The sequence below is a fragment of the Oreochromis niloticus genome, linkage group LG13, assembly GCF_001858045.2.
Source record: "Oreochromis niloticus isolate F11D_XX linkage group LG13, O_niloticus_UMD_NMBU, whole genome shotgun sequence".
In the NCBI taxonomy this organism is placed as follows: Eukaryota; Metazoa; Chordata; class Actinopteri; order Cichliformes; family Cichlidae; genus Oreochromis; species Oreochromis niloticus.
Window position 1 is genome coordinate 297,951 of NC_031978.2, and position 12,699 is coordinate 310,649.

The 12,699-nt window shown below is 39.1% G+C and overlaps 1 protein-coding gene across 3 annotated transcripts; it reads right to left on the reverse strand.

Moving 5' to 3' along the window:
• Window positions 1-6,508: 6,508 nt before the first annotated feature.
• On the reverse strand, window positions 6,509-8,458 carry LOC109196120 (uncharacterized). Of its 3 annotated transcripts, none has more exons than XM_019349405.2 (4): window positions 8,393-8,458; window positions 7,888-8,050; window positions 7,204-7,394; window positions 6,509-7,088 (listed from the first exon to the last, which is right to left on the reverse strand). In XM_019349405.2, exons 2-4 carry the CDS (start codon window positions 7,978-7,980, stop codon window positions 6,584-6,586), a joined length of 789 nt encoding a protein of 262 aa, XP_019204950.1. In that variant the 5' UTR covers window positions 7,981-8,050; window positions 8,393-8,458; the 3' UTR covers window positions 6,509-6,583. The 3 variants fall into 3 exon arrangements, with proteins under 3 accessions (XP_019204950.1, XP_019204948.1, XP_019204949.1); XM_019349403.2 differs by having other exon boundaries at window positions 7,204-7,397; XM_019349404.2 differs by lacking the exon at window positions 8,393-8,458 and having other exon boundaries at window positions 7,204-7,397; window positions 7,888-8,120.
• Window positions 8,459-12,699: the final 4,241 nt, after the last annotated feature.

Genomic DNA, 12,699 nt, shown 5'->3' on the forward strand with positions numbered 1-12,699 from the left:
TTTACAGTGAACTTAATTTAATGTGTAACTTAACAAAATTTCCCCCCAAAGTAACTAAATTAACAAAACTCAACAGTACATGGATCTGGTAACAGAGCTCACCTCTCCTCTCTCGTCTGAATCTTCTTCTTCCTTCTGTTTAACGGCGGTTGGCAACCAACTTAAAGGAGCATTACCACCTCCTACTGTTCTGGAGTACAGGTCAGACAGTGAGCCTACAATCTGTATCATAGGAAAATAAAAAAAAACAAAAGCCCTACACTCTTTCATAAACCCCTATATCCTTCAGAAGCCCCACCAGTTCCCTCACCTGTGCCCTATTACCCTCCAACACACTCTTCAGAGTAAAGTCCCCAATTCCCAGCTCCTTCAATCTATTCTGCAGAACTTTCCTCTCCACATCATAACCCTTGCACCGCAGTATCACATGCTCTACTGTCTCCTCCTCCTCCTTGCACACTCCACAAAGCCCCGTCTCATGTTCTCCTATCATCTGTAGCGTTTTATTTAATGCACAATGTCCCAGTCTAAGTCTGGTAATGACCACCTCTTCCCTCCTATTACCCCTATGCACCCTAAACTCTGTCACCTCCTTCTTAAGATAATACAATTGCCTGCCCTTACTCCCAGACTCCCACCGCTTCTGCCACTCCCTAACAACCTGCCTCCAAACAATACCTTTTGCTTCAGATTTGCTGCTTTTAATTTCCATCTCAGTCCTATTTTTAGTCAATGCTCCTTTAGCCAACCTATCCACCTTTTCATTTCCACTGATTCCTCCATGAGCTGGCACCCAAAGAAAGTGAATATTGCCACCACAACACCTTATTGTACTTATAGTCTGCAGAATATCATATAGCATACCCTGCCTTGTCTTTGAACAAAATGATTATAGACTTGAACTAACAGATGCAGAGTCAGAACATACTACCACTTGTCTGATTTTTGAATACTCTATCCATTTCAACGCTACCAAAATTGCTGCCATCTCAACTGTGTACACCGCCAGTCCAATCGAAGTGCATCTGTTTATTTCAATATTTTTTGACGGGACCGCTATTCCAAACCCTGTAATTTCATTATCTGGAATTTTAGCACCATCTATGAACACATGAATACACTCAGAGTATTCATTCAAGCTGTGAAAATGAAATGCTGAAACAAGATCCACTCTTCCTTTCAATTTTCTCTTCAGATCCAGCAAGTACCAGTCCACAGAAGGGGTCTCCAATAACTGGAAGCTGGTTTCTGTGAAACCAGCTTCTTTTTCTAAAACTATCATAATGTGGCACAACCTTTCAGTGTGTGTCTGAGGATGGAGATATCCACACAAAAGTCTAGAACAGAACTGTTTTACCCTCAAATGTCTGCTAGGCTAGGTAGAACAAAAATACCGATTTAGAAAGTTACTGATAACTCAACATGTTAACTCCACATGAAACTGGAACAATGGGGAGCAGCAAACACAGCAATGAATGGAAGGAGAGCAAATACTAAAATGTATGTGAGAAACAGGTTAAAGAAATCAAATGTAAAGGCTTATTAAAAGTCTCCTTTGAGTCCCTTTTAAAGGAAACAGTGACATTGTGTTGCATGTGGTGTGTATATGGTGCTGTATTATTTGTTGAATTATTAAGACCTGTGGTGCAGCTGAAGGTGGCCAGCACTACCACAGCTACACAAACAAAGACAGCAACAACTGTCCTGAGTACAGTTAGAACCTGAGCTACAGTCCAGACAGTTACATACTGCAATATTACCATAAATGCATAATCATGTGTTGCAGTTCTAATGAACCTTTCCCAATAAATCAAAAGAAATGCAGCAGATTTGAGACAACACAAAAGTCCAGAAAAATAAATGTACGACCTTCAAAGAGGGGAGAGGACAGAAATTTGAGGAGAAATTCGTGAAAGAAAAAAAAGTAAAAATTGTAAGTTTTATTTTGAGAGTCAGAGATGCTTCAGCTGAGATCAGCACTTCTAAAACCCTAGAAATGATTCTACTGTCAGATTTACATTGTGGTATTTGTTTATCTCACTTTATAACTTACTATCTCCCCCAGTGTTTTCTCTCTCTGTTTCCCTGTGCCTACATCAAGCCATCTGTCTGCTCTATGATCACAGACAATGCTGATTTGGCAGTCTCATCTCCTGCAGTGTTGTCCCTACAGCAGCAGCACAGAACAGCCAGCAGCTTGTCAATGGGCCCTTTCCACATGAAAACAAACAGAACCAAGTCCACAAAAGGATTGGACAGAAAAAAGGCTACAACACCATCTGGGATTTCAAAGTCATTTTGAAATACTAAAATCTGACAAAGGATGTGGGTAAAGATCATCAATACGTAGTTAAGAGGGTCTAGGACCTACAATTCTTTTTTTCCTCTGGGCTTTCCGCTGGGCAGAGGGGGGAGGGGCGGTAGTTACACTCAGTAGCACAGGAACAGAGCGGGAGGGAGGGAGGGAGAAAGAGAGCCAGGGACAACAACATCACATTAGAAAGGTATAGTAATCATCCACAACTATTTTCAGTTGCGGATGATAAAGGATTCAGAAAGTTTATTCATGCAGGCCCATATGACAGAGAATGTGCATCTGCTTTTTCATATTTTAATTTATATTTAATTGTGTTGTGGTTTGCAGTGTTTTGTGTTGTTTCATTTTAAATTTGTTTAAATGGAAAAAGCCTAAACTAAAGCCTAACTATTTAAATAGTTAAAAATTGAAATGTGAATAGTTGGTTTTTGTATTATATGATTTATTTATTACATTTTATGTGGAGTGAACAAATAAAAGTATATTTACGGTGGCCCCTAGAGACAAAGCACGTACAAACTTCAAAACACAACAGAAGTGCTCCAGGATGCTAGGGGGCAGTGTTGAGCTTTTGTTACCTAGTGGCTTCTCAAGCCAAGAAGTACCAACGACTGGATTTGGTGTGTAGTAGTAACAGGTAAATTAATTTTTTTAATTGTTTGAATATATATAAGTGCTTGTGTATAAATACACAATCAATACACATATGCTTTCAATTGTGTAATTTAACTGATCTGGGTAGCTCTGATTTGGAAGTTCAGTTAACGCTAGAAATGTGTTTTGGAGTTTGTACATGCTTTTTGGAGGTTGTATGTGCTACTGTTCTCTGCATGGTTACCGTATATATTTATATATAACCATATATAAATAAAACCACTTTTTTATATTAGTAATTCCTTTTGTGCATAATTTTATATTGTTGTTAATAATACAGGGAGTGCAGAATTATTAGGCAAATGAGTATTTTGTCCACATCATCCTCTTCATGCATGTTGTCTTACTCCAAGCTGTATAGGCTCGAAAGCCTACTACCAATTAAGCATATTAGGTGATGTGCATCTCAATAATGAGAAGGGGTGTGGTCTAATGACATCAACACCCTATATCAGGTGTGCATAATTATTAGGCAACTTCCTTTCCTTTGGCAAAATGGGTCAAAAGAAGGACTTGACAGGCTCAGAAAAGTCAAAAATAGTGAGATATCTTGCAGAGGGATGCAGCAGTCTTAAAATTGCAAAGCTTCTGAAGCGTGATCATCGAACAATCAAGCGTTTCATTCAAAATAGTCAACAGGGTGGCAAGAAGCGTGTGGAAAAACCAAGGCGCAAAATAACTGCCCATGAACTGAGAAAAGTCAAGCGTGCAGCTGCCAAGATGCCACTTGCCACCAGTTTGGCCATATTTCAGAGCTGCAACATCACTGGAGTGCCCAAAAGCACAAGGTGTGCAATACTCAGAGACATGGCCAAGGTAAGAAAGGCTGAAAGACGACCACCACTGAACAAGACACACAAGCTGAAACGTCAAGACTGGGCCAAGAAATATCTCAAGACTGATTTTTCTAAGGTTTTATGGACTGATGAAATGAGAGTGAGTCTTGATGGGCCAGATGGATGGGCCCGTGGCTGGATTGGTAAAGGGCAGAGAGCTCCAGTCCCACTCAGACGGCAGCAAGGTGGAGGTGGAGTACTGGTTTGGGCTGGTATCATCAAAGATGAGCTTGTGGGGCCTTTTCGGGTTGAGGATGGAGTCAAGCTCAACTCCCAGTCCTACTGCCAGTTTCTGGAAGACACCTTCTTCAAGCAGTGGTACAGGAAGAAGTCTGCATCCTTCAAGAAAAACATGATTTTCATGCAGGACAATGCTCCATCACACGCGTCCAAGTACTCCACAGCGTGGCTGGCAAGAAAGGGTATAAAAGAAGAAAAACTAATGACATGGCCTCCTTGTTCACCTGATCTGAACCCCATTGAGAACCTGTGGTCCATCATCAAATGTGAGATTTACAAGGAGGGAAAACAGTACACCTCTCTGAACAGTGTCTGGGAGGCTGTGGTTGCTGCTGCACGCAATGTTGATGGTGAACAGATCAAAACACTGACAGGATCCATGGATGGCAGGCTTTTGAGTGTCCTTGCAAAGAAAGGTGGCTATATTGGTCGCTGATTTGTTTTTGTTTTGTTTTTGAATGTCAGAAATGTATATTTGTGAATGTGGAGATGTTATATTGGTTTCACTGGTAAAAATAAATAATTGAAATGGGTATATATTTGTTTTTTGTTAAGTTGCCTAATAATTATGCACAGTAATAGTCACCTGCACACACAGATATCCCCCTAAAATAGCTAAAACTAAAAACAAACTAAAAACTACTTCCAAAAACATTCAGCTTTGATATTAATGAGTTTTTTGGGTTCATTGAGAACATGGTTGTTGTTCAATAATAAAATTATTCCTCAAAAATACAACTTGTCTAATAATTCTGCACTCCCTGTAAATTAATTAAAGCAACAAAACAACCTGAAGAACCGTTTGGGAGCCGAAAGAGCCTGTTCCCTAAAAAGAGCTGGAATCCCATCACTGCTGAGGTGGCAGCAGGCAGAGCTCTGAGGGTCCAAGCTAAGCTGAGAATGAACAGGAGACAGAGGGCGAGGACTAAAACATCAATGGCTAAGACTGAGACTGATGTGAGAGCTACAGTGACACTTCAAAGTATGCAGACCAGAACAGAGACCAGCACAGAACACTTCATTTGTTGGATCCAGTTCAGCTGTGGGCAGGTGATGTAGAAACACCAAGACAGACAGACACCATATTTATCACTGAAGTATATTTCTCTATGTCGAGATTTTTAAAAATATAATGTGATTCAGTGGGCACACAAAAAAACTGATACCTTTCAGTTGCAATGCGCATCTTCAAATTAAGATGAACGACCACAGCAAAGTAGAAAATATAAACAGAAATACATGTATAATGGGAATGTTCATGGTATATAAATGCCCAAAAGATTATGATGCTGAACTGGATTAGATTGGAGAACAGGAGGTTGATGTAGTAGACGACTGGGGCCGGCTGTCTTTGTACCTCTGAGAAAGAGGTACAAAGAGTGGATATATCCACTCTTTTGGAGCTTATCGCAGCTGCTCTGGGGTGAGAGGTGCAGTCTGTCACAGAGCTAACACATAAAAACAACTTTCTAGCCTCCTCAGAGGCAGGATTGAGTGCATTAGCTAAATTATCTAATAAATAAGTAACTGAACATACACGTTGTTAAATATATTGGATTTGGCAGTATATAAGAACACCTTTCATTTGTACAGAAGCACAGTGATACAGAGACCTGCTTTTTCATCAACTGCTCTGCAGCATAGCGAGGTGAGGACAGGAAGTTGGTTTTGTGTGTCAGTAAGTACCACATGTATTCGAAAAATCTGATACTAAAGTCAGGGCGTGGAAACCTGGGTTGGGGTAGTCTGCAGAGTTTAAGAGTTTCCAGGACAGAGAAGCCAAATCACAACATCAGTCACCTCAAGGCAACTGTTTGAAATAATAATTAAAATCAACATAAGACAACAGTAATACATGAACATGAAAAAAACTAGTTTAAAACAGATATCAAGGCTAAAAATGAAAAAAAAAACAAAACCCCAAAAAAGCTTTCATAAGAAGAGCAGTCTAAAAGTGATGTGTACTGTATGGGCATGCATTAACCTACACCACTTAATTATTAAGCATAGTTTTAATTACAGCACTTAGAACATTTGATAAAAGTGAAAGAAACCCTTCAAATCTTTGGCCCTTTGTGCACCTGGCAGAGGTCAGGAATAAATGCAGTCCAGGATGGAATGGGTCTTTGGTTACATTTATTTATTTATTCATTCATTTGTTGAACTCAGAGCTGACGGTGTCCTTCATTGAGGGCATTAACCTCAACGACCATAACCTAAAACAGCTCACGTAAAAGTGGAAAAGTTGTTTGATTTGTTATTGAACCATGAATATATACATAATTATAATAAAACCTGAGGATACAAATTCTAAAGTGAAAACCAAACAGAATCAGCCTATAAAATAATAAAATGTAATTGTTATCACACAATACTGCATCAGTAGAATAGAATAAACACTGATGAGTCAGTTAATAATGAAAAGATATTAAAAAACTCATTAAAATTGGGGGGGGGGGTGGGTGTCAATCTCTCCCTTTTTTCTCTCACCATTTAACTGCACCTACATCAACCCACCTGTCTGTGGTACCATCAGTCACACTGCTGTTGTCGCTGTTGATGAGCCGCTGACATCTATTGCACTGTTGTCCTTAATGCAGCAGCACAGACATGACAATATCTTGTCAATGCACCCTTTCCGCATGAAAACAAGCAGAATCAAGTCCACAAAGGGACTGAGCCAATATGAAGTCAAAATCACATCTGGATATTCAAGTTTGTCAAAACTGTGAAATGCTAAAATGTCCCAAATGTTCATGGGAAAAATCATCAGGAAATAGTTAAGCAGCAGCACAACTAAAGTTCCTGTAACTCTTTGTTTCTCATCAGTGGGCACAGAGGTGGCAGCAGGCAAAATGCAGAACATCCCAGCTAAGACGTAGATGAATATGAGGCCAGGGAAGAAGACAACAATAGCCATCAATATATAGTTCCCAAAAGTTACAGTGATAATACAAACAGTCCAGACCAGAGCAGAGACACCCACAGCACCTTTGGCTTGTCTGATACATTCCATCTGTGGACGGGCAATGAGATAATATCTGCAAACCAAGACAGACACTGATTATCACAGAAGCATATTTCTGTATATGAGGATTCATGAGTATGTCACATTCAGATGCATCCAAGGACACACACACAGAGACAGACAGGTACCTTTCAATAGCAATGCACATCTTTAAGTTAGGATTAGCTATGTGACCAATAAAGAAAATATAGGGATCAACAGTGAAGGTCGTATATCCATCGTCGTTTCTTGATGACAAAGATATCGAGGTGCTGAAGATGATTACATTGGAGATGAGGAGGTTTGTGTAATAGATGACAGGAATGCGCTCGTTTCGTCCCTGCTGGAAGCAGTTATGAAAGCCACATTAATGCAATATTAAACATGCCATGTTGCATAAATGTTTGATTTTCCTCTCTCTCCTGTTACTGAATTAATTTTTTAGCAAATATTTTTGGTTATGACTTCAGTTTTTATCTCAGTTTTCCTGAACTCACAAGTTTCGTGCTAACATGGCTAAACAGGAAAGAGGTTACAGATTACGTATATGAGCTGAGAGGACTCTGTCAGATCAGATAGTTTTGAAACATTTCTCGTCTTTCTCCATGCTATCAATCAGGTGTGTCAGAGAATAATTAAGTCCCATCCACATCAGATGGATTGGGACAGAATTATTTGTGATTTTACACTGAAGTCTCTCTGCCTAATAAATTTTCAAATGAAATACAAGAATAATTCAAGAAGTTATAAATACAAGAAGATGTTTGCAAGTGAGTCGGTGCAGCAGGAGTGAGACACAAAAAAACTAAAAGTGATACAAACAGTTTACATACCAAACAGCAGACCACCCAACAGATGACCAGTACGGTCAAAGGAAGGCAGCCATAGATGCTGATCACGGTCACCACATGAGCAACAAGCTCCATCTCTAACTGACTTTGTGTGCCAGTTATGTTGAATAGCAGGCAGTGGAATTAAATCTTATGTAGAGTTAGGCTTAAAAACATGGGAGAAGAAGCAAAGGTTCCTAAACTGAGAACAAAAAATAATGGGAACAAAGTCTAAAGGCATTCAACAGCAATTCAAAGCAACTCAACAGGGTCTGTCAGTAACCTGATCATGAGAAAAATAAAATGAATGCATAAATAAAGGCATCACGATCATGTTTTTATATCTGCAGAAGCCCACATGCAAGCACAAAAGAAAAAAGATCGACTTTAACTGCTTTCTGTATCTCAAAACTCTGACTTAATTTGATAAGAGGGGAGTTACATAATTATTCAATTATTCAAAAAGTGAAAAGTAAAGTAAAAAAATGAAAACATCAGCTTTTCTTACTTCAATACGACTTCCAGCTCAGCTCATTGACAAATTAGCAATCTAGAGTTTTAATAATTGTCTGTTTGCAGAGTGACTCTGAAGAAGGAGATCGTGGCGTATATATAAGCACACCCCAGACCACTCAAGGACACACACACACACACACACACACACACACACACACACACACACACACACACACACACACACACACACACACACACACAATAAAGAGTATATTCAGTCAAATTGTCAGCCACTGTTAATTTTCATGTTCATTCTCATATTTCTAACAACTTAACTTCAAAGATTTCTGTTTATCTGTCTCACAGAGAGACAAAAGAAATTTAGGAATAACTTTGGTGCCTGACAAACAAGGGTTGGGGTCAAACAGTCAGTTTTCCAGGAAAAATTCCTAACTTTCAGTGGACAACTGACATATTATGTCATGGTCCTGGGTCTATTTGACCCAGTGTTCTTAGTTTTCTTGTGTTTTTGTATTTTGTTCATTATTTACTCCATGGTTCCTAGGTTGTTCAGTTAGTTTATTTGATTTCCCCTCGTGTATTTACCCCATGTGTCCCCCTCCATGTATCTGTGAGTTCCCATGCCTCATTTCTCCTCCTTGTGTTTTATTCCATGTTTTCCCCAGCTCGTTATGTCTGTGCTCTCCCCGTGTTCTCTCCCTCCCTCTTGTCCGCGTTTCTGTGTACTTCCAGTTTTACTTTGATAGTCTCCTGTCAGTGTACGTCACAGTGTGTTGCTCCTGCCCTGTCTTGTTATAATTATTATTATCAGCTGTGTTCCCTGTGTGCTCCCACGTCCCTCCTTATCCTTCTGTGTATTTAGCTGTGTGACCCCGTGAGTTTAGCTTCATACTGTTGTGTGTATCGCCTTTTTCCCTGTTCTGTTAATAAAGCTATATTTTGAGTTAAGTCCCGGTTCTGGTGAGTTTCCGTTTGGGTCCCTCTCCTGCCTGCACACAGCGTTTCATGACAGATTATGTTGTTTATCATTAAACAAAGCAATAAACATAATCAACAAGTGGCATAGCTCATTACAACCAGCAAGACCTGAACACATTACCTCAGGGACCTGCTGGGGATGTACGGATGTAAAAGATCTCTGATATATGTTGGTGCTTGTCCATGCAGAGCCCAGAATGTTAGAGTCATAAATCTTAAAGTGGACTCTGAATTTAATAGGGAGCCAGTGCAGCTGAATCAGCAGGGGTGTGACATGGGAGTACTTAGAGGACTTGGTCAGAAGCTTTGCAGCAGTGTTCTGAACAACTTGCAGATGCTCCAAAGAGCCTTTACATAAACAAATGAACAAAGATACAACTGGAGTATATACTCAGATTAGCAATGTTTCTCAAGTGATAAAAACAGGAGCGGACCAGAAATTTAACATGAGCGTCCAAAGTCAGAGCTGAGTCAAAAGTTACACCAAGGTTCTTGATAGGTTTGGCAAATGTAGCAAGTGGACCTAAAATTTCCATAATCCTTGGTACAAATTGTTTAGGAGCTCAAACAAGGACTTCAGTTTTCTTCTCATTAAGCTGAAGACGGTTATCAACCATCCAACCTCTAATGGAGTATATGCACCTATGCTTGGAAACATCTGTCTCCCCAATGTGATGTTTGTGTATTGTATGTACGGTCGGCAAGGTCTGTCATCTCGGTTGTGGGCAAAAGACCTGCAACTGACAAATAAAGGCTATCTCATCTCATCTCAGCATCATCTTGAGGCTTAAAGGAGAGGTATAACTGAATATCATCTGCAGAGCAGTGATAAGAAATTTCCTTAAAAATGCTCAATAAGTGCTGAAGAGGGAGCATATACAACAGAAACAATAAAGGCCCCAAAATGGAACCTTGTGGCACACCATAGGCACACCATATTTAGAAGTAGCCACAGAAAAGGATCAGTCACGCAACTAAGATGCAAACCAGTCCAAAGCAGACCCTGATATACCCATCCAGTTTCTCTGCCTATCTAGCAGAATATGATGGTCAACAGCAGGGGTCCCCAATCCCAGTCCATGAGGGCCGGTGTCCCTGCAGGTTTTAGATGTGTCCTTGATCCATCACAGCTGATTTAAATGGATAAATTACCTTCTCAACTCTTTCTTTGAGAAATATAAGATGTTTTTGTTTGTTTTTTACAGCCCCAGAGTATTTCAACAACAAACCATATTCTTTTAAAAAAAAATCTGAATATTGAAGTGATATTTGCCCATATTTGTATAGCCCACAAAAAATAACAATACTTTGAATCTGTATCTGCAACAGTATCTGAGATGCACTAGTTAATTTTCCAATTTTGCTCTGTTGAAAATAAAATATTCTCTAAATCTTCTAAATAAAAAGTAATTGCTGTCACTACAGTGACCCACATTGGAGCCACAAATGTTTCTCTGTGTATTTACTGTTGCTCATAAAGGAGATGATGGGGGGATTCTGCATTTTGTATTTATTTGATCAAAAACGTGTAAGTAGACATAGCTGCTCTCTGTAGTCTGTGACTGTGGTTGAAGTCAGGGTGTCATCAAACCTAATGTACTGTAAATACACACTGTTAAGGTCAACAGACAGCACACTTCTTGGGCTGTTTTCTCACATTTTTAATGTACTTGCTGGTTTTTGTGGTTCACCCATTTTGAGAAAAACTGCAGTCAAAGTAAAGAAACGGCTGTGAGAAATAAATAACAAGAACCATGAACATAAAAGTCTGCATCTGCACCTGCAGTTTCCTATGGGCCACATTTGACCCAGATTCACATTGTGGCATTAAGGTGACTTTGTATGCCTCAACTCAGTCACAGGTCCACCTTATATGAGTCACATGTGAGATGTGTTTTCATTTTAAGCCACATGTGTCCCACATTAACATCTGCTGCAACATGTGTTAAGCCAGATCTAGCAGTTGTCTGTCCTATAACTGAGTTCCTAAAAGGAGGTGAGATTAGGGCCAGACATGTTGATTACCTGGTAAAAAAAAAAAAAAAAGTTTCATATGTGACAATTACTTTATATCAGCAATAAAGTAACTGTAAATACCACAGTAAGAATAAATATGTCAAAAAACAATGTCATTATAGTAATGATAGTGGATTGACTCCACATGACTCCACATTAGAGAGGCGAGGCTGAGATGGTTTGGTCATATGCAGTGGAGCAATAATGGATATGTTGGGCAAAGGATGTTGAATATGGAGCTGCCAGGCATGAGGAAAAGAGCACAGAGTAGATTCATGGATGTAGTGAAGGGGGACATGCAAAGGGCTGGTGTGACAGAGGAGGATGCTGGAACAGGGTAAAATGGAGACAGAAACCCCCTTAACTTAAAGAAGAAGAATATCTAAATTTCTGATACTTATGGAACTCCATGACTGCTGAAAGAAGAGGTCAAAAGTAAAACTAGTTAGTTAAAACAACTTTACAAAAGAACGAGCTCTAAAATAGACTTTTATAGAAATGACAGTATTTGTTTTGTTATTGTAGGTGTGTGTATAAATGTTCATTTATAAGCTGTTTATTGAGTTTATCTTGAGTATCGGTGAAGTCTTTGATAGTTTATGTTACCTCTATAAAATGCCAATGGAATATTTACATTCAGCAGTCATCAAATTTCTTAAGAAAAATCAGTAACCAGTGACTTCATTTGCAAAATGTTTCACTTTAATGGAGACGTGATAAAGGAACACATAGATTATAGTTAAATGTGCAGATTTATGAGCTTATCTCTGATGGGTAAGTGCCCTCCAGTGAAACGACCGGCCGCTTCAGGGACTCGGTATAGCCTAGACTCACATCTTGAGCATGTTAAAGTCAACCTTCTTTTTATGTGTCTGTGGAAACTTTACTTTATTTGTGTAATGAGAAAACCTTTAACCTTTTTTATAAAAACCTTTCTGATTTTTGGTGGGACAAATAACATCAAAACTAGGTCCCTTTTGTGACATAGAGTTTTTGTTTACAGATTATGAACATCGTGAATCCCACATTTCACTAAGCCCAAGGAAAGAGTCAAATTCACTTTTTGTCCTCTCATTTTACCATCAACTAAAAACTCTTCATCACGTCATTAAAACCTGAACTAGCGAGATTTTGATGTATTTTGGTTTTAATGACTCTAAAATAAATTAAATGGTTTTTTTTAGATGAGCTAATTTAACAATTTAATCTTTTACTTTGTATTCTAACCACTCATATCATAACTGGTTGATAACAGCCTGATAACAGACGCTTTATAGAGATCTCCGCTGGTTTATTTACGAGTTCTAATATCCGCCTGTACGCCTTACATATGAACGCAACACA